Genomic DNA, 21,222 nt, shown 5'->3' with positions numbered 1-21,222 from the left:
GACTCCCACGACGAGGGTTGGTGTCCAGAACACAGTGAGATCTTGCATGGCAAATGCTTTGCAGGCTGTAAGAGCTCGGTGCCACTGATTTCTGTTCTTCAGAACTGGACCAACAGAAGGTGCCCCCTGCCCCTCAATCCCCAAGGCAGACAGCCCCTGGCCCCCAGATGCACACCCAGGGGTTTCCGGGTACCACAACCAGATCAGCACACAACAGAAACTTCTGGGACATGTGGGCCTGTTGTGGGTCCCCAGCGGGCGCAGCCAGAGTCCGGGTGTCCCTGCTGAGGTTGAGGAAGGTCTCCGAGGATCCCCCTTCTCATCACCACCACCCCTCCCCTCCCCCAATATTCCTAGGGCCCTAGCTCTGCAGGGCAGACAGGCACTGCCTGCCCTCCTGTCCCATGGGCCGCCCAGGAGCCAGTGCAGCAAGGCGCTGGCTGCCGGCCCGATCCCCCCATCACCACCCGCCAGGAGCCTGCTAGCAGCCAGCAGGGTGCAATTAGCCTGCCCTCCCGGAGGCTGCCTCCCTCGGGGGCCCTCCATTCTGATGCATCTCCATCAGCCTCTCCGCTCAGACCCCAGCCTCGGGAACTCCCATCTGCTGGCCAGCCCTCCAGAACAGCAGGGGCAGTGCCCCGAGATGGGTCCGGGACTTCTGTCCGGGGAGAGCTGGAAGACCCGGCTCCCTGACCCCTCCCTGAGTGCCCCAACCCCTGGATCCAGGGGCCAGTGGTGGGTCACCTCCTTCCCATTCCTAAGTCATTGCGGGTCACTGTCCATCCCTGAGAGCTCCCCGACCTCCAACCCTATCTATGGAGTTTGGAGACTCACAGCTTTGCCCTCCCCCAAAGTGAACCCTGCAACCTCCCCCTCCCAGGACGAGGGTGCGTGGATCCTCACTCACTCGGGCAATGTACATGCATTCATTCCCCCCATCTTTCCTTGTTCCCTAGGCTCCGGACCGCACGGAGACCCTCCCTCTTGGCCCCTACCGCAAACCGCGTCCCCCTCCGGGACGTGCCTCCCTCGTTGGGCGCACTGAGCTGCAGACCCCGGATCCTCCCGCACCCTCACCCATCCCACCCAGTACCTGCTGGGCTCGGCCCGGGCGGGCGGACAAGGCTGGAGGGGAGAGGGTCCCGCGCGGCCGCGGACCCCCGGTCGGGGACCGGAGCCGGGGTCGCGGACGGGGCGGGCAGCAGCGAGCGGGCGCGGGGCCCGGGGGCGGCGGGGCCGGGGGCGGCGGCAGCAGGCGCATCCCCCGCCGCCCAGTCCACGGGCCCGGCGGGGGGCAAGCGCCCGCCCGGGCCGGGAGAGAAGGGGGCGGTGCAACGCGGGAGCCGCCGCCGATTGGCCGAGCCCGGGTTGGTACCGCCTTCGACGACCCCGCAAGCCCCGCCCATATTTAAAGATCCCACATTCCCCGGGGCCCCCTGCAATCCCCCAGCGTGCGACTGGACCTCGAACTCCCCCTCTTGCCCCGTGCGACGGAGAGGACCTTGGTGAATCTCCAACCGCCACCCCCAACAGCCCTCCGGACCTCCTAACTATACCCCCTCCCCAAAATTAGGTCCCAAACTTCAGGCGCTCTGTCAACCTTTGCAGCTCTGTCAACCTTTGCACGCCTGGGACCGTCCTCCCCGTTAGCATCAGCTGTAAGACAACTTAGCAAAGCGACTCAATGCCTGCCCCTCAAACGACCTCCTCCGGGGTCTAGGTCTGCACAGGGGAGCCTTGGAGGGATTAGGGTGATTGTAAGTGCGGGGGGTGCCTGGGAGCCCTGTGTAGGGGCTTCCAGGGGTAGGACTGGGTACATGCTGGGGCACTCGGTTAGAGGCCACCTTCTCTGGAAGGAAAGATGCCCGTCTGGATCAGGCCGCCCAGTCCTAACCCCCAACACCCATGCCCAGGATGACAGGAAGCCGGAGCCCCAGGGAGTTTGGGATCACCAGGGCTGGGGGTCCCCAAAACAGTGCTCCTTCCCCCAGGACCCAGGCTGAACTTGGCCGACTCATTCATTAAAGTTAATGGCGGCTCCAGGGAGCCTGGGGGATCAGTGGGTAGGGAGCTCTTCCTTCCTCCTCTTCCAGACAGTCTTACTGCCTCTGCCTCTGCCTCACCCTGTTCCCACCAGGCTTGAGGTGATTGTGTTCAGTTCTGTCCCCCACCAGCCTGGGGGTTTCCTGGAGCCAGCAGATCCCACCCCCCTATCTCTCTCCCACACCCTCCATCTGTTTTCTTCCCAGCCCAGAGCTTTGGCCCAGGTCAGGAACATCTGAGTGTTTATTCCTGAGGGAGGCTGGTCTTCTGTGTTTCCTCTGCGGAGCTCAGAAAACAGTTGGACAGAATGAATGAAGGAAGGAAGGAATGCATGAATGAGGGATAGCTGCATGGGTTGGGGGTGGCGGTGAGTCACAGAGGGGCCAGGTGATGGCTCAAAGTTGCAGACAGGACCTTTGTTCCCTCCCGGAGAGCCTGTTCCTCATCCCAGCCTGTCCAGACTGCTCTGCACAAGGCCTGGCCGTGGTGGCAATGCCCAGGGCTGTGACAATCAGGAAATAGAGGCCTGGGTGGTCCCAGTCATATCCACAGAGGTACCAGGCAGGGCCGGATAGGATCCGTAACAGGGGGCTGTTACAAGTGACCTGACCAGACACAAGCAGCTTTGAGAGTCACTGCAGAGCAAGAAAGGGGTCATGGGGACCCCAAAGCGGTGGGTTTTCAGCCACGCCTGAGAACCAACCACCCCTCTTGCATCTCTCCGCTGACTCACCAGCACTCCGGCCTCTAGTCAAGCCTCCTCAGTCCCCCCTCGCCACGGTTCCCATCTCCAGGCCTTTGCACTTGCTGTTCCCCTGCCTGGACCACCAGGAGCCCTTTCTACAGCACAACATTGGAGCCACCCACAGCTCCCTCAGGATCGGGCACATCCCTGTACCACATTCAATGCTCCTGGTCCCTGACAGCTCAACCCAGCCCCTACACAGGTCCCTGAGCCACGAGAAGCATACCATGCCCACAGGCTCACCCTGGTCTGCTTGCACAGGCTGCAGCATCAGATGCTTTTTTTTTCTTTCTTTCTTTTTTTTTTTTGAGACAGAGTCTCGCTCTGTCACCCAGGCTGGAGTGCAGTGGCGCAATCTCCACTCATCGCAGCCTCCAAACCTCCACTGCCTGGGTTCAAGCAATTCTCATGCCTCAGCCTTCCTACGAAACTGGGATTACAGGCGTGCACCAGCACACCTGGCTAATTTTTGTAATTTTAGTAGAGACAGGGTTTTACCTTGTTGGCCAGGCTGGTCTCGAACTCCTAGCCTCAAGCGATCCACCCGCCTCGGCCTCCCAAAGTGCTGGGATTACAGGCGTGAGCCACCGCGACCGGCCTGACGCTTTTTGAATTCAAGTCTAACATGTAACTGTCCTGAAATTCACAAAAGCGTCAGCCACAGCACACCACTGCCTCTGATCCCCTGCATCCCCGCGCATGCCCTAAAGCCCCTGTACCCACCTTCTCCCTCTGAAAAGACCTCTGCTTGTTCTCCTGTGCATCTACCTGCCCTGAGGGACTGGGGACTGCCCCCATCAAGTGGAACTTGGACAGTCAATCTGGTGATCAACGGCCTTGCCTCCCACCTGAGTCAGTCCTGCCACCTGCTGGAATCCCACCCCTCAGAGACAAGGTCGGCAGCAGGCAGCGTGAATGGGAATCAAGGTTGGAATGGAGGTGGGGCTTCTGGTGGGGGCCGTCTGGGTCTCCGTTCCAGGCAGAGCCTCTCACCAGCCCATGGTTGGCTGGAAGAGACCCAAGAAGCTTGCAAGTAAGCCTGTCAGCCAGCCAAGACGCCCCCGGGACTCATGCCCTGGGAAACTGCCTTGCGCACAGGCTGTGTCCTCTGCAAACGTCAGGCATGGAGGAGGCGGCTGGACAGCAAGCCCCTCCACAGGGGACCTGGGGGGTGCCTGAGGGCTGGGCCACTCATCTCTGGGCAGTGGCTGAGGGTCTGGGTGCAGGAGAACTGGAAGATGTTTACAGGAGCTGAGGGACACAAAGGTAGTGGCCTGAGCAGGGAGTGGCCGGGCACACAAGCATTACACCTCCATCCCCAGCACCCCTCCACATGTGCATCTACCGAAATCTTGGACCCAGCCCTGGCTGCCTGGATGGAGGCTGGAACCTGGGCTCCAGTGAGTGTAAGGATGGCAAGGGTGAGTAAGATATTCACTCATTCAGCCATTTATTTATTCAGTGATTCATTCATTCATTCACTAATTCATTCATTCATTCACATATCCATGTAGCCCGTTCTCTGAGCCTGGTGCTGGGGAATGCAGCGCCCTAGAGAGATACAAACTGTGCCCCATTTGAAGCTGGCTTTCTAGAGGAGGGGGACAACTCTCTCTAAAAAGAGAAATAAAACTGAGAATTTTAGATACACAAAAGTACTGTCCAGCCTAGGTACGTAGCGAGACCCTGTCTCTACAAAAATTTTAGATTCAATAAAGTTGAAAGAACTAAGAATGAGGACGGGGAGACTTGAGTTAGGGTGGTCGGGGAGGCGTCTTAGAATAGAAATCATTTGAGCTGGGTGTGCTGGTTCATGCCTATAATCTCAGCACTTCGGGAGGACAAAGAGGGCAGATCAACTGAAGTCAGGAGTTCGAGACCAACCTGGCCAACATGGCAAAACCCTGTCTCTACCAAAAATACAAAAAATTAGCCGGGCGTGGTGATGGGCGCCTGTAATCCCAGCTACTTGGGAGGCTGAAGCAGGAGAATCACTTGAACTTGGGAGGTGGAGGTTGCAGTGAGCCAAGATTGTGCCACTGCACTCCAGCCTGGGCGACAGAGTGAGACTCTGCCTCAAAAAAAAAAGGCGGCCGGGCGTAGTGGCTTACTCCTATAATCCCAGCACTTTGGGAAGCTGAGGAGGGTGGATCACGAGGTCAGGAGATAGCGATCATCTTGGCTAACATGGTGAAACCCCATCTCTACTAAAAACACAACAAAATTAGCCGGGTGTGGTGGCAGGCACCTGTAATCCCAGCTACTCGGCAGGCTGAGGCAGGAGAATGGCATGAACCCAGGAGGCAGAGCTTGCAGTGAGCCGAGATGGCACCACTGCACTCCAGCCTGGGTCACAGAGAGAGACTCTGGCTCAAAAAAAAAAAAAAAAAAGGCTGGGCGCTGTGGCTCATGCCTGTAATCCCAGCACTTTGGGAAGCCAAGGAGGGCGGATCATGAGGTCAGGAGATCGAGATCATCTTGGCTAACATGGTGAAACCTCGTCTCTACTAAAAACACAAAAAAATTAGCTGGGCGTGGTTGCAGGCACCTGTAATCCCAGCTATTGGGGAGGCTGAGGCAGGAGATCCCTTGAACCCAGGAGGCGGAGGTTGCAGTGAGCCGAGATCATGCCACTGAACTCCAGCCTGGGCAACACTATCTCAATAAAAACCAAACCAAAACAAAACCACATCTGGAGTGCTGGCTCCCTCAGGCTCCTGGGAACTGCAGGGGCAGGAAGGGAAATGGGAAGACCAGGGTGGGAGCTGGGGCAGGTGTCGCAGAGGGTTTGTTCCTGAGTTTTCAGGATTCAGGGACCTGGGATTCCTTCCATCAGCATCTATTGAGCACCTCCTGTATGCAGGAGTTGTACTCTAAGGCAGGGACACTGTGGTGATAAAGACACATAAAGTCCCCCAAACTCCCAGTTTCGGGCCAGAAGACAAGACCGGCTTTGATATGATAAATACACAAGGGCTCTGCAGACAAACACAGAGGAAAAAGGGGCCCAGGATGGGAGGGGAGGGACTGGGCCTGATCCTTCCGGGTCCTCCCCATGGGCTGCCTGCTGTGTTCTCAGCCCTAGAGGAGGAGGTGGGAGCCCAGGGGTGACAGGCAGGCAGGGTAGCAGCTCCATCTTAAGCAAGGAGTCCCTAAAAGTATCCAAGGCTATCAGGGAGGCTCTGTCATGCCCATCAGGGGCCCCACCCTGGGACTGTCCTGTCCTGTCCATTCAGACATGAGCGCCCCGTCCCTCCTCACTCTCAGGCTAGAAGGCTCTAGCCTCCTTCCTCTACCACGCTCACATCCAGTGGGTTCAACCAATCCCATGAATTTGCTCCAGGGCACCCCTCTCTCCCGACTGGGGCAGCCCCCTAAAGGAGCAAAGGTTTGACTCCAAAGCCCAATGTCTTGCTACACAGGCAGACTGGTTTGAATGGTGTCCCCCCAAAATTTGAGTCCTCCTCAGAACCTCAGACCTTATTTGAAAATAAGGGGTTTTCGGCCAGGCGCGATGGCTCATGCCTGTAATCCCAGCACTTTGGGAGGCTGAGGCGGGTGGATCACCTGAGGTCAGGAATTTGAGACCAGGACCAGCCTAGCCGAAATGGCGAAACCCTGTTTCTACTAAAAATATAAAAATTTAAAAATTAGCTGAGCATGGTAGCACGTACCTGTAATCTCAGCATGCTTAGGTAGGAGAACTGCTTGAACCCAGGGGGCAGAGGTTACAGTGAGCCAAGATTGTGCCATTGCACTCCAACATGGGCAACAGAGCGAGACTCCGTCTCAAAAAAACAAAAAAAAAAAAAAAAAAAGAAGAAGAAAGAAAATAGGGTTTTGTTTTCTTTTGTTTTTGAAGCTGGGTCTCGCTCTCTCACCCATCCTGGAGTGCAGTGGCGCGATCATGCTCATTGCAGCCTGTCTCTTGCGCTCAAGAGATCCTCCTGTTTCTTTTTCTTTTCTTTTTGTTATTCAATGTAGACGAGGTCTCATTATGTTGCCCAGGCTGCTGTCGAATTCCTGGGCTCAAGTAAGGCTCCCACCTTGGCCTTCCAAAGTGCTGGGATTATAGGCGTGAGCCACTGTGCCTGGCCTGGAAATAAGGTTTTCGAAGACGTAGTTAAATGAAGAGGGGGTCATAGTGGGTTAGGTCTGGCTCTGATCTAATAACTGGTTTCTGGGTTTTTTCTTTTTTTGAGTCAAGAGTCTCACTCTGTTGCCCAGGCTGGAGTGCAGTGGTGCAATCTCAGCTCACTGCAACCTCTGCCTCCTGGGTTCACGCAATTCTCCTGCCTCAGCCTCCTGAGTAGCTGAGATTACAGACACGCACCAACAGAGCAAGCTAATTTTTATATTTTTTTGTTTGTTTGTTTGTTTTGAGACGGAGTCTCGCTCTGTCGCCCAGGTTGGAGTGCAGTGGCCTGATCTCAGCTCACTGCAAGCTCCGCCTCCCGGGTCTACGCCATTCTCCTGCCTCAGCCTCCCGAGTAGTTGGGGGGACTACAGGCGCCCGCCACCTCGCCCGGCTAGTTTTTTGTATTTTTTAGTAGAGACGGGGTCTCACCATGTTAGCCAGGCTGGTCTCGATCTCCTGACCTCGTGATCCGCCCGTCTCGGCCTCCCAAAGTGCTGGGATTACAGGCTTGAGACACCGCGCCCGGCCCTAATTTTTATATTTTTAATAGAGACGGGGTTTCACCATGTTGACCAGGTTGGTCTCGAAATCCTGGCCTCAAGTGATCTACTCGCCTCGGCCCACCCGATGAAGAGGGGCTCATGGTAGATTAGGGCCGGCTCTGATCTAACAACTGTTTTTGTTTTTGCTTTTGTTTTTGTTTTTTTATAAGAAGGCCATGTGAGGATACAGATGGACAAACGGGGAGAAGGTCATGTGAAAATAGAGGCAGAGATGGGGGTGACACAGCCAAAGAACACCAGGAGCCACCAGAGGCTGGAAGAGGCAGGAAAGGATCCTCCCCAGAGCCTTCAGAGGGAAGGCGACACCACTGACACCTTGATTTTGGACATCTGGCCCCTAGAACTGTGAGAGCACAACTTTCTGTGTGTTTTTTTGTTTGTTTGCTTGTTTTTTGTGTTTTTTTTTTTTTGAGACAGAGTTTTATTCCTGTCACCCAAGGCTGGAGTGCAGTGGTGAGATCTTGGCTCTCTGCAACCTCTGCCTCCCGAGTAGCTGGGATTATAGGCACCCGCCACCACGCCCAGCTAATTTTTGTATTTTTAGTAAAGACGGGGTTTCACCATGTTGGCCAGGCTGGTCTCGAACTCCCGACCTCAGATGATTTGTCCACTTCAGCCTCCCAAAGTGTTAGGATTACAGGCGTGAGCCATCTCGCCTGGCCAACTTTCTGTGGTTGTAAGTCATCCAGCTCATGGTTATTTGTGGCAGCAGCCACAGGAATGAAGGCAGTGATTGTGGACGAGGGACTGGTAACTCTGAGCTCCATTTCCTCTGCAGGCAATGATAGGGCCTCTTTGGAGGCCAGTGGCATGAGGTTCAGAAGGTAATCTCCATCAAATGTCCTAGCACTCCATGGATGCTTACAGCTGCTACTGGCCTGACCATGACCTGGACTATTACTTTTTCTTTTTTTTTGTTTCGTTTTTTTGAGATGGAGTCTCACTCTGTTGCCCAGGCTGGAGTGCAGTGGCACAGTTCTCAGCTTACTGCAAGCGCCGCCTCCCGGGTTCAAGTAATTCTTCTGCCTCAGCCTCCTGAGTAGCTGGGATTACAGGTGCCCACCACCACGCTCGGCTAATTGTTATATTTTTAGTAGAGACGGGGTTTCACCATGTTGGCCAGGCTGGTCTCGAACTCTTTTTTTTTTTTTTTTTTTTTTTTTGAGACGGAGTCTCGCGCTGTGTCACCCAGGCGGGAGTGCAGTGGCGCGATCTCGGCTCACTGCAAGCTCCGCCTCCCAGGTTCAGGCCATTCTCCTGCCTCAGCCTCCGAGTAGCTGGGACTACAGGCGCCCGCCACCACGCCCGGCTAGTTTTTTGTATTTTTAGTAGAGACGGGGTTTCACCATGTTAGCCAGGATGGTCTCGATCTCCTGACCTCGTGATCCACCCGCCTCGGCCTCCCAAAGTGCTGGGATTACAGGCTTGAGCCACCGCGCCCGGCCCAGAACTCTTAACCTCATGATCTGCCCGCCTCGGCATCCCAAAGTGCTGGGATTATAGGCGTGAGCCACCACGTCCGGCTGACCTGGACGATTTCAAAAGCACCTCTTGAACTCTCTCACTCAGGTCTAACCTCCCCCAGAGCCCCCTACCCAGAGGGAATCTTTTTTTATTTTTAAGAGACAGGGTCCCATGGCTCACGCCTGTAATCCTAGCACTTTGAGAAGCCAAGTTGGGCTGATTGTCTGAGCTCAAGGGTTCAAGACCAGCCTGGGCAACATGATGAAATCCCGTCTCTACTAAAATAAAGAATAAATTTTAAAAATATAACTGGGTGTGGTGGCTCACGCCTGTAATCTCAGTATTTTGGGAGGCCGAGGGGGGCGGATCACGAGGTCGGGAGTTTAAGACCAGCCTGGCTAACATGGTGAAACCCTGTCTCTACTAAAAATACAAAATAGCCAGGCGTGGTGGCGGGCGCCTGTAATCCCAGCTACTCAGGAGCCTGAGACAGAGAATCACTTGAACCCAGGAGGCAGAGGTTGCAGTGAGCCGAGATTGCACCATTACACTCCAGCCTGGGCGACAGAGCGAGACTCTGTCTCAAAAAAAAAGAAAAAGAAAAAAAAACAAGACCAGCCTGGCCAACATGGTGAAACCTGTCTGTACTAAAAATACAAAAAATTAGCTGGGTATGGTGGCACACACGTGTAATCCCAGCTACTTGGGAGGCTGAGGCAGGAGAATCACTTGAACCCGGGAGGTGGACGTTGCAGGGAGCCAAGATCGCGTCACTGTACTCCAGCCTGGGTGACAGAGCAAGACTCCGTCTCGAAACTAACTAACTAAATAAATACATACATACATAAAATTAAAAAAATAAATAAATAAAATAAAAATTAGCCAGGCATGGTGGCAGGCACCTATCTATAGTCCCAAGCTACCCAGGAGGCTAAGGCATGAGAATCACTTGAGCCTGGGAGGTGGAAGTTGCAGTGAGCTGGGATTGCATCACGGCACTCTAGCCTGGGTGACAAAACAGCATCAAAAAAAAAAAAAAAAAAAAAAAAAAAGAGAGAGAGAGAGACAGGGTCTCCCTTTGTCTCACAAGAGGTTTAAGTGCAGTGGTGCAGTCACAGCTCACTGGCAGCCTCGATCTCCTGTCCTCAAGCGATCCTCCCTCCTGAGTAGCTGGGACTACATACGTGTGCCACCGTGCCTGGTTATTTTTTTCCTTTTGTAGAGATGGGGTGTTGCCATGTTGCTGAGGCTATTCTTGAACTCCTGTCCTCAAGTGATCCTCCTTCCTTGGCCTCCCAAAGTGCTGGGATTACAGGGATCTTTCTTGGTTACAAATCTGATCATGTCACCCCAGATTCCGGGTGCTCACCAATCTCCTGGCAACTGAGCAATTAGATCCCATATGATCCCAGCCTTAGCTGCTGGCAAACTCCTACTTGATCTTCCAGACTTAGCCCAATGAGCACCTCCTCCAGGATGCCTTCCCAGGTTTCCCCAGGCACAATGAGTGCTCCCTTCCTTCCCAGTGGCTCCTTGGCATGAGATGGAAACCTGGCCACATTTCATCCTCCATCCCCAACCCAGTCCCAGATTATGCCCCCTTCTTTCCATCCGAGGCCCTACCCTGGTACCAGGCCGGCTGAAACCACCAGACATCTCCTGGGCCTCCACTCTGGGCTCCTGCCACCTCCACTCCTGCCCTGCTCTCCACAGCCGCCACAGGGTTTCTGAAAATCCTAACTGAGACCATGCCTCTCCCCTGCTCACACACCTGCCACAGTTCCCCATTGCTCTGAAGTCCACACCCTCACCGCAGCCCCTGAGTTCCTTGTAGCTTGGCTCCTGCCTGCCCACCTCCTTGCCTTCATCTTCCTCCACTCTCCCACTCACTTTGTTCCAGCCACAGCAGCCTCACTGTTCCTCAAACATGCCAAGCTCATTCCCACCTCAGGACCTTTGCACATGTGGTTCCCTCTGCTGGGTATGCTGTTCCCAGCTCTCAGCGGGCCAGTTCCTCCTCTTCCTTAAGGTCTCAGCTCATGCTCACTGCCCTAGAGAAGCCTCTCTGACTTTTACAAGAGGCTTCCCTGCTCCTCTGGTCACTAATACATCCTCATATTCTATTTTCTTCCTAATACAAAACACTTTTCTTCCTTCCCTCCCTCCCTGCCTTCCTCTTTCTTTTTCCTTCCTTCCTTCCTTTCTTCCTTCCTTCCTTTTTTTTCTGTCTCCCTCCCACCCTCCCTCTCTTTTCTCCCTTTCCATTTCCCCTTTCCCTTTCCCCTTCCCCCTCCCCTCCCCTCCCTTCTCCTTTCTTTTTTCTCACCCTGCCTCCCTTTCTCTGTTTTTTTCTTCTTTTTTTTTTGAGACAGAGTATCGGAGTCTCCCTCTGTCACCAGGCTGGTGTGCAGTGCCGCGATTTCGGCTCACTGCAACCTCCAACTCCCTGGTTCATGGGATTCTCCTGCCTGCCTCAGCCTCCTAAGTAGCTAGGATTACAGGCACTCCCGACACCACCCCAGCTAATTTTTTGTATTTAGTGGAGATGAGGTTTCACCATGCAGGATGGTCTCTATCTCCAGACCTCGTGATCCGCCCACCTCGGCCTCCCAAAGTGCTGGGATTACAGGCATGAGCCACCACACCCGATCCCCTTTCTCTCTCACTTTCTTTCTGAGACAGAGTCTCACTGTCACCCAGACTACAGTACAGTGGTGCAATCATAGCCCACTGTATCCTCGACCTCTTGGGCTCAAATGATCCCCCCATCTCAGCCTCCAGAGTAGCTGGGACCACAGGTAGGCACCACCCCACCTGGTTAATTAAAAAAAAAAAAATTGTAGAGATGGGGTCTTGTTACATTGCCCAGGCTGGTCTCAAGCTCCTGAGCTCAAGTTATCCTCCTGTTTTGGCCTCCCAAAGTTCTGGGATCACAGGCGTGAGCACCTGCATCCAGCACATAACACTTGCTTAATTGATGCCCCATGAAATTCCACAAGGGCTGACCTGGGCTGGCCTTTGTTGATTGACTAAATGACCACCACCTCTGTTTTCTCCACAACCCCATGGGCAGCTTAGTGCTGACCCTGGATGTCAGTCAATGTTCACCAAGGAGTCCTGGCTCGTTGGCTCACGTCTATAAACCCAGCAGTTTGGGAGGCTGAGACAGGTGGATTACCTGAGGACAGGAGTTCGAGACCAATATGGCCAACATGGTGAAACCCCGTCTCTATTGGAAATACAAAAATTAGCTGGGCGTGGTGGCGCATGGCTGTAATCCCAGCTACTTGGGAGGCTGAGGCAGGACAATTGCTTGAACCCAGGGGATTGGGGGCGGAGGTTGCAGTGAGCCAAGATCATGCCACTGCGCTCAGCCTGGGTGACACGGTCAGACTCCGTCTCAAAACAAACAAAACAAAACAAAACTAAACTGAAAAAAAAATTCACTGGAGAAAGGCGCACAGGAGCTGCCTTCCACAGAGCTGGCCTACCCTGGGGACTGTCTCCAGCGAGACCACGAGAGCTGGGAGGTAGAGGCTGTGTGTGGGGGCAGGAGTGGTGGGATAGAGCTCTTCCAACCTGGCTCAACACCCCACTCCTAGGTCGTCTGGTCTCTCTGAATAGGTTCCCTAACTCCAGCAATCAAAGAAAGTGGACAGTAACTCCCCGGAGGGTCTAGAAAGCATAGTCCTTGCTATCATCATCATCATGATATACATGATATAATAACAATTATTATATTAGTATTATTTTTCTTTCTTTTTTTTTTGAGATGGAGTTACCCGCTCTTGTTGCCCAGGCTGCAATCTTGGCTTGCAACCTCCGCCTCCTGGATTCAAGCGATTCTCCTGCCTTAGCCTCCCAACTAGCTGGGGTTACAGGCATGCAGCACCATGCCTGGCTAATTTTGTATTTTTAGTATAGATGGGGGTTTCACCTTGTTGGCCAGGCTGGTCTTGAACTCCTGACCTCAGGTGATCTGCCCGCCTCGGCCTCCCAAACTGCTGGGATTACAAGCGTAAGCCACCATGCCCGGCCTTTTTTTTTTTTTTTTTTAATTAAAGAGATGGGAGTCTCGCTCTGTCACCTAGGCTGGAGTGCAGTGGCCATTCACAAGCATGATCATCGCTGACTGCAGCCTCAAGCTCCTGGACTCTTGATACTTCCACCTTAGTCTTCTTAGTAGCTAGGACCACAGGTGCACGCCACTGCACCCAGCTTGTTATTATTTCAAAAGCTGGCACGTTTTCCTCAGGTCACCCTTTTATTTATTTATTTATTTATTTATTTATTTATTTATTTTGATACAGGTGCCCACCACCATGCCCGGGTAAATTTTGTATTTTTAGTAGAGATGGGGTATCGCCATATTGGCCAGGCTGACCTCAAGTGATCCACCTGCCTTGGCCTCCCAAAGTGCTGGTATTACAGGCATGAGCCACCTAGCCTGCCCAGTTACCAATTTTTCTATCCAACCCTTGATCCACCCCCACCCCCAAAGGTGACCCAAGTCTGGGACTCACTCACCCTAGGGTGCAGGAGTCTCCTCGCCGAGCCACTGCAAAGGGGCTGTCCCCTTCAGTCCTGCTGATGACCACTTGACTGGGAGAGAGGGTGGCTGCTGCTGCTTTTCCTGTCCCTTTGAGATCTGTAATGATCAGACAGGGCGTGCAGGGTAGAGGCGGGGACCTAAAAGAGTAGGGTGCAGACAGCTCCCGGACTACAATGATCTTTTTTATTTTTTAGTTTTTTGAGACAGAGTCTTGCTCTGTCACCCAGGCTGGAGTATAGTGACGTGATCTCAGCTCACTGCAACCGCCGCCTCCAGGGCTCAAACAATTCTCCTGCCTCAGCCTCCCGAGTATCTGGGATTACAGGTGCCTGCCACCATACCCGGCTCATTTTTGTATTTTTAGTAGAGATGGGTTTTGCTGTGTTGGCCAGGCTGGACTTGAACTCCTGGTCAGAGGCAATCCACCTGCCTCAGCCTATTACATACAATGGTCTTTAGAGCAGATCTGGGAGATCTGTGATCCCGGCTTGGTGTTGCTGAGCTAGGTCATCTCCTAAGCTTTCAGGAAGCTTAAGAACAGTGGCTTTATTGCTCCAAAGGGGCCCTGGGCAAGCCCCACCTTTTCCATGTCCCCTCCCTAAGGCCACTCCTCCTTTCACTGGGTTCCGGACACTAGACACTGAATGCTTTATCTGTCTTTCCCAATGCTGTTCCTGCTCACCCCCCACATTGCCCCTAGTTCCTTCGCCACGGGGAGATCTAGATGGGTAACATTCCGGGAGGTAACATTTTCTCACCCAGACTGGAGTGCAGCCGCATGAACACGGCTCACTGCAGCCTTCACTTCCTGGGCTCAAGCAATCCTCCCACTTTTGGCCCCCAAGTAGCTGAGACTACAAGTGCGCACCACTACACCTGCCTAATTTTTTTATTTTTTGTAGAGACAGGGTTTCAGTACATTGCCCAGGCTGGTCTCAAACTCCTGAGCCTGCCTTGCCCTTCCAAAGAATTGGGATTACACTTGTGAACCACCTTGCTTGGCAGACCAGCTGATCTCTTGCTCCCCAGCTCTGAAGCTGCCCTGGGGGCCTGTAACTCCCTTGGGGTACTCCCTTCATCTATATAGTGCTGTCTGCAGAGGGCTTATAGAAGCACATGTTACCCAAGTCTGATCCTGGAGAAGGGGGCAGAAAGGGACATCCCATGGTGGGCAGGGGCAATGCCAGACCCCAGAACAGGACTGAAGGAGAACACTCAGCTGCCCTTTCTCTCACCAGGACCTTGGGTCGGGGCAATGGTCACCTTGGATGGCTCAGGGACCACCTGTTCCAGCCAGGGGGACCTTGATGCTGACCCTAGCCTTGGGAGGGCAGGGCCTTGTCCAAGGTCACTCAGTGGGTTGCTGCGGCAGAGTAAAAATTCTCTCCTCCGTGGCTCCAGAAGCTTTGGCTTCCCCATCTAGAAACCCCCTCCCCTCAGGGATTTCCTTTGATGAGATCTTGGGCAGCCTGAGGAGGCTGGGAGCGGGGGAACAGGAGGGGACAAGAGGAGGTGAGATCTGGGAGCCCCGGAAGAGAGCGAGGCCGGAGCTTCTTGGCTCAGTCCTGTCTGGGTCTCTAGCTGGAGGAGAAACTTGGAGAAAGTAAGGAATCCCCCCAGTTCTGGGGCCCTGGCACCCCACGCTCAGGGTTAAACGGCGGCGGGGGCAGAGGATCTCAGAGCTGACCTCACCAGCTGGGTCCCGGGATTTGTGGATCTGACCAGAAACCCGCTCTGCCCCAGCCAGGCTGGGTGACCTTGGGCTAGTGGTAACCCTCTCTGGGCCTCAGCCCCTCCTCCTGTCCGGGAGAGGGGAGGGGGGAAGGGAGAGAGCTTAGGGAAAAGAACAGGAGCCCGGAGCCCAGCGCACAGTAGGCTGGCAGGTGGGGGGGTTCCCTCCCGCTGTGCAGCCGGGCCAGCACAGGGAATCCCCGCCACCACGCAAGGAGAAAGGGAGAAACATGGGGGGACAGAGAGGGAGGAGGGGGCAACGCGAACCAGCCTCCTTTCCCCCCACCACTGAGGAGGTGCAGGCGTGGAGGGTCCCCATGTCCCCACCTTCACCTCGCGGAGGGAGGGGGATGTCTGCGCATCCCCAGACCTGGAAGCAGGAACACCCTCCTCACAGGGCATGGGGGTGGGGTCAGGAGCTGACTCCCGGGATCGGTGTTGGAGGGCGGGGGTTGAAGAAGGGATGCCCCCCTCCTCCCGCAGCTCCCCTTTGAATTCCCGGAGTCGGGCAAGCTTTGACCGATCCGCCCACCAAAGAGAAGGGGACCGCCGCCGGGACCGAACGCTCCCCGCCGTGCCCCCCACTGCCACTCACCGGCCGGAGTCGGCCGCCGCAGCCGGAGTCCCTGCGCCTTGCCCGAGCGCGAAGACAAGTGCACGGCCGGGCAAGGGCGTGTGAGCCGGGAGGGTGTGCGCGCGCCGCCGCAGAGCCGACCCCCTCCCCGCCGACCTGGGCCCCGCCCCGCCGCCCGGGGAGGGGGCGCGGACCCCGCAGGCCGAGGGAGGCAGCCTGGGCCCTCCCCCCGCAAGGCGTCTCCTCTAGAGCCGGGATGGAATCCCCCTCCAGGTCTCTCGCCAATGCCCACTCTCCCCCCTCCACCCAGGGGCGTGACAGCAAATCTTAGAAAACGGTCAAAGAGATGGGAGGACCCTCTGCCGCCTCTGGCCGAAGGTGCTCATCTTACAGATGGGGAAACTGAGGCCCAGAAAGCGGAAGCCCCTGGCCAGGGCCCAGTGTCCCAGCAGCACGGAACAGAGGCTGCTCCCCTCACTCTGGGCGGCCGCTCTCCCAGACCCAGGAAAGAACAGAGTCAGGGAGAGAGGAAGGCAGACAATTAAAGCCTCCCCACCACGCGACTGGGGAGGATCGGGGGACCCAGAGGCTTCGGGCTGCTGGCGACGTTGACTGGGCTGGAAGGTCCCAGATAGGAAGGGGGAGCCTGGGTGGCCAGAACCAAACCACAGAAAACTTCTCTATTTCATTGTTGGGCTGGTGACACCCTCCACCCAACCTGCGCGATTAGGGACCCCTCCAGCCTGACTGGCCAGGGCTTGGGTGGCAGAGTTGTGAAGGTCACTCTGCCACCTTAGAACAATGTGGCTCCCGGGGTCTGGCTCGGTAGGGGATGGGAGGGAGAAGTCCAGGGGCAAGCACCTCCCATGACCTCGGCCCTGCCAAGCCCCTTTCTGAGCCTCAGTTTCCCTCCAGCGAATGGACAAGTGCCCACCTCCGGGGTCCCTCCAGCTCTCCGAGTCCGTGGGGCCGCCGGATATGTCTTGCTGTTCTCCTTCAGCTGTCCCCCTCCAACAGAAAGCGTGGCTCCAGCTCAGACCACAGTGTTCCTCCTCCAAGCCCCCTGCCCCGCCCCGTCTCTGAACCCCCACCCACCTTCAGCCTTGATCTGGGGTGGGGGACGGGGAGGGGGGTTCCTCTTGGAAGCGGGGAGGCTTCTACAAATCTCCATTCTGGTTTTTGTTTTTGTTTTTTTTTTCCTCTCTTTTCTTCCATTCATTCTAAAAATAGCCCTCCCCCCTCCCCAGCCCCCCGGCGGGGAGCCTCTCTGGAAAGGTAACGAGCTTCCCAGGCGGGGTCTGGAGGCCGGGATTCCGAGGCGCGGGCGGGGCTCGGGGACGCAGATACCGAGGGGAGGGGAAATTGGGAGCGCGCCCCCCTCATTGTGTGTGAGATGCGCTCAGAGGGAGCCGCCGGTGTGACCGTGACCGTGTGGAGGGAAAAAGAACAAAGGGGAGGAGGCCTTCGGGTCTGCATTGTGGAGGCAGAGAGCCGGTGGGTTCGCAGGAGCCGGGGACGAGGGGTGCCACCCAGCAGCCTTCCTGGGGGGACTTCCCGCCCCTGTTGGGGAAGGCTGTGACCCACGCTTTAGTCAGACACAGTGAAGGAGAGTCAGGCTGCAGAGGTGACAAGGACACCCAGGATCAGGGGATTCCCTCATGCCCCGTGGACCCCACAATCGCCCAGTGGAGCCCGAAAACCCTCCCCAGTCCCGCGGCTCCTCCTGTCCCCGCCACAGTCCTTCTCCCTGACGCAGCCACAGACTTCAGTCCTCACCCGTGTGACAGGTCACGTCCCTGTCCCGCATGACCGTCCTCCCCCCACCTCCCTTATCTTCTTGAACCAAGAGGAGCACCCTGACTCCTCACGGGCCGGCGCGCTCTGCCCCCCCAACTCCCACCCTTTGTTCCAGTCCCTCCGCGGTCTCCCTGGACCGCCCACCACACTCTGGACACGCCCAGCGTCTCCCCCTAACCGGTTCAGCCTCAGAGCCTTTGCATCTGTGGTTCCTTGGGCCGGGATCGCCCTTCCCTGGCTCTCCTCACCCCTTATCCCCACCCGTGGTCTTCAGGGCTCCATCCGAGGTCTCCTCTTCCCTAGAGTCGCCGCTTCTCTGGGCACGTCGCCCTGGTTTACTGTTCTCACTGCCCTCAGCTCCTGGTGTGAACTTGCTTGCTCTTTCATCTTCTCCTCTCCCCATCCCTGGGAATGAGGGGCCAGGTGCAACTTGGTCCTGGCTGATGGGAGGAGAGGGCCGCTCCAGACCCAGCACCACCCCAGGAACTACCCAGCTTCAAATAAAGGGACAGCACCACCCTCTGCCCAGCTAGCCGCCCTATAAATGCTTCCAAGACACGGCACAGCAGATCCACGGCCGGCTTCTGCAGGGGCGTCACCTAGGTCAACGAAACTAAAAACACAGGCGCCCACGTGTCCCCAACCCGGGACCGCTTAGCCCGTTTCCGGAATAATATGCCCCTGGGGAAAATGATCCGCAGGGACCGAGTTCTCGGCCTGTTGAGCACAAGCCAGGCCGGAGGCGCAACTGTTCCACTGTTTCGATGGCGAATAAGAAAAAGAAGAGAACATGGCAAGTGGGGGAAGTGTTGGGGGAGGCGCCGGGGACAGCCCAGGGCCAGGGACCCCTGTGGGCTGACCTTTCCCCCTTTGTTTTGATAACAAAACAAAGTGTTTTGTTATCTTACACTTTTTGAAACCAAAGGGAAGGATAAAAGGGAAACTGCTTTGTTAGAGGGGACAAAGGCCCAGAGAGGGCATATATCCCCGTGGGATGAGGACGCAGTTGTCCGTGTCGAGAAATGCAACACTCCTTCCCCAGGACTTGCCCCCATAAAATCACCCTCAAATGTTTTTTTCGTGAGCACCTACTACGTGCCTGTGTGCTTATCTGCCCAGAGAGTGAGGGAGGCTGCCCGAAAGCAGAGCCCTGGAGGTTCCTGGAGGAGAATGTGCGGGTGTCTGGGACCCGCGGGTCGATGTGGCCTTGGCAGGGCCAGGCCCACAGGGGAGGGTCTGGGGGTCGGAGGAGCGCTTAGAAAATCCCCGAGGGTGTGCGCTGCGCCTTTGCGCATTCCCCTGCCTAGCCCGGACTCGACTTCAGGCTGCTGTTCAAGGCCAGGAGGACGGCAGATTGCTGGGGGAGGGGATGGCGAGGTCCGGGGGGACACCCCACATGCCGGGCTGTGGGGCGCTAGGCAGGCGGGAGACAAAGGCGTCTTCCGCGAGGGTCCGCACGGCTTTCGGAAAGGATAGGGACAGGTGGGGGGTAATTGGGGGGGGGGGGGGGGAACAACAATAGCCAAGATTAGGGCTGCTGGATAAAGTAGAGGACACGGAATGGGACATACTTATAATAAAAAAATTGCTCGTTTATCTGAAAGTCAAGTTTAAGTGGGCGCCTTTTTTTTTTTTTTAATTTTTTTTCCTAAATCTGGAAACCTTAAGCTCGGACTCGAAGATCCTGACTTTCTGGCACAGCAACCCCCACCCTCGCAGACCAATCTGCTGGGCGGGAGGCTTCAGGAGCCTAAGGTGTCCTCCAGCGCCCCCTCCCATCGCCCCCACTGCCCCAGTGTACCCCTCTCCTTGTCCATATCCCTTCTCTACTCCCTAAACTTCCCCTCCCATCCCCCTCCGCCTTTGTCGTCCCCCTCCCTCTACGCTTTCCCCCGTCACCCCCTTCCTGGCGCTCACCCCCAGGCTCGCCTCTCCCTGCACCCCTCCCTATCGTCCCTATCCATTGCGTTTTCCCCCACCGCTCCCTCCCCCGCACGCACCCCTCCTCTCCTTCTCTCCTCCCGCGCCTCTCCAGCGTCGTCTCTTCCCCCACGGTCTCTTCCTCCCCAGCACTCGCTCCCCCGCGCCCATCCTCTACTCCCCCGCCGTCCCCCCGGTGCTCGAGGGGGAACCCCGGCTGCAGGCGCGGAGCCCCGCGCAGGCGCAGAGCCACCCGGCTTCCCCGAGGCCGCGGCCGCCCGCGCACTGCGGCCCGCGCGCCCGGTTGCTAAGGCAACGACAGGGGCTGGAGTGGGAACCTCCGGAAGACCCCGCTCTCGCTCCCTCCCCCGCCACCTCCTCGGCAAACCCCACTCCGGTTTGAGCCGGTTTCCCCGCCCAGCCCCCATGCGCACTGCGGCGGGTGAGGATTCCCCGGCCCTCAGGGTGGGCGGGTGGGTGGAGGGGGGCGGGGGGGTCGGGTGGGGCCGACGCATGCGCACTGCGCGCGGCTTCCCCTCTTCGGCGGGCGCGCGACGGGAAAGCCCCGGCGCAAAAGGCGAGCACCCCCGCGCAGGCGCAGTGAGCGCCCGGTGGCCCCGCAGCCCCGCCCGGTCGTCCTGGCAACGCACGCTGGGCGGGCTGGGCGCGCACGGAACTCCCCTCTCACGCCCCCCCCCAAGCTCTCTGCGGCGGAGCTGGGGATTCCCTGCTGCCAAAGCGCACGCGCGGGCTCGGGATTCCGCGGGGGCGGGGGTGGAGGCGGAGGCGGGGCCAGGACCCGGGCCAGGGGCCGAAGCGAGTAAGGGCCTTTCTGTAACAGGGAACAAACGTTATTACCTTGTCTTTGTGCCCAAGGGCTGACGACCACCCTCTCAGCTCCTGTCCTGAGTTTCATCCTCACTCTTGTCCCCCGGCTGTCCCTCTGCAGGCGCCCGGAAGAGCCTGTCGCGCGCCGCTCTGATCCGCTCCCTGCCCTGCTCACAACCCCACCGGGGCTCCCTATCGTCCTGGGGTGAAGCCCCACTCCTTTGCCTGGCGTCCGAGGCCCTGTGTGCCCAGTCGTGGCTGGTTGGCCCTCCCGTCGGCTTCTTCCCTCGGGTCGATTACCGTTGGTCCCCGACCTTCTGTCATCCCCAGCCACAAAGACCCTAACATGGTCATGTGGGCCAAGCCCTTCCCGTCGTACGCTCCCCAGGTACCATCGCCTTGATTCTCCAGATAGCCTGGGGTTGGGCGCGGTTTTTAGTCCCATTTTACAGGAGAAACTGAGGCTTAAATCATTCAGAACCTTGTCTAAGGTCTCAAAAGAGGCAGAGGTGGGATTCGAACCTAGGCCTCCATTTGTGGGGAGCTATGTGGGCTATTCCACCCATTTCCTGGCTGGCACCTTCAGCCCCGATTCTGGGCCCCAAAACTACCCCTGCTGCCTTCCTGGCGGCTCTGGGTGCTTCCCGGCTATGTGACATAGGCAGGTGACTTAGTTTTCTTTCTCTTTTCCTTTTTTTTTGAGACAGAGTTTTGCTCTCCTTGCCCAGGCTGGAGTGCGATGGTGCGATCTCGGCTCACTGCAACCTCCACCTGCCGGGTTCAAGCGACTCTCTTGCCTCAACCTCCAGAGTAGCTGGGATTACAGATGCCCACGGCACACCCGGCTTTTTTTTTTTTTTTTTTTTT

General features: G+C 56.7%; 1 protein-coding gene across 2 annotated transcripts in view; it reads right to left on the bottom strand.

The window, feature by feature from the left end:
* KCNN1 (potassium calcium-activated channel subfamily N member 1) overlaps window positions 1-16,852 on the bottom strand; it is a 51,926-nt gene extending 35,074 nt beyond the window's left edge. The window contains exons 1-2 of one of the 2 annotated variants that reach the window (XM_025367847.1): window positions 16,745-16,852; window positions 13,481-13,601 (exon numbers count right to left, since the gene is read on the bottom strand). Coding sequence is in view for 1 of the 2 variants with exons in the window: in XM_025367845.1 (XP_025223630.1) it covers window positions 1,094-1,261 (168 nt within the window). In the remaining variant the exon portion in view is untranslated. Of the gene's footprint in view, window positions 1-1,093; window positions 1,281-13,480; window positions 13,602-16,744 lie in introns of those variants that run through there. The other variant, XM_025367845.1, reaches the window with a different exon arrangement.
* Window positions 16,853-21,222: the final 4,370 nt, after the last annotated feature.

This window comes from Theropithecus gelada, chromosome 19, assembly GCF_003255815.1.
Source record: "Theropithecus gelada isolate Dixy chromosome 19, Tgel_1.0, whole genome shotgun sequence".
Taxonomy (NCBI): Eukaryota; Metazoa; Chordata; class Mammalia; order Primates; family Cercopithecidae; genus Theropithecus; species Theropithecus gelada.
This window is presented reverse-complemented; position numbering and strand designations above follow the sequence as displayed.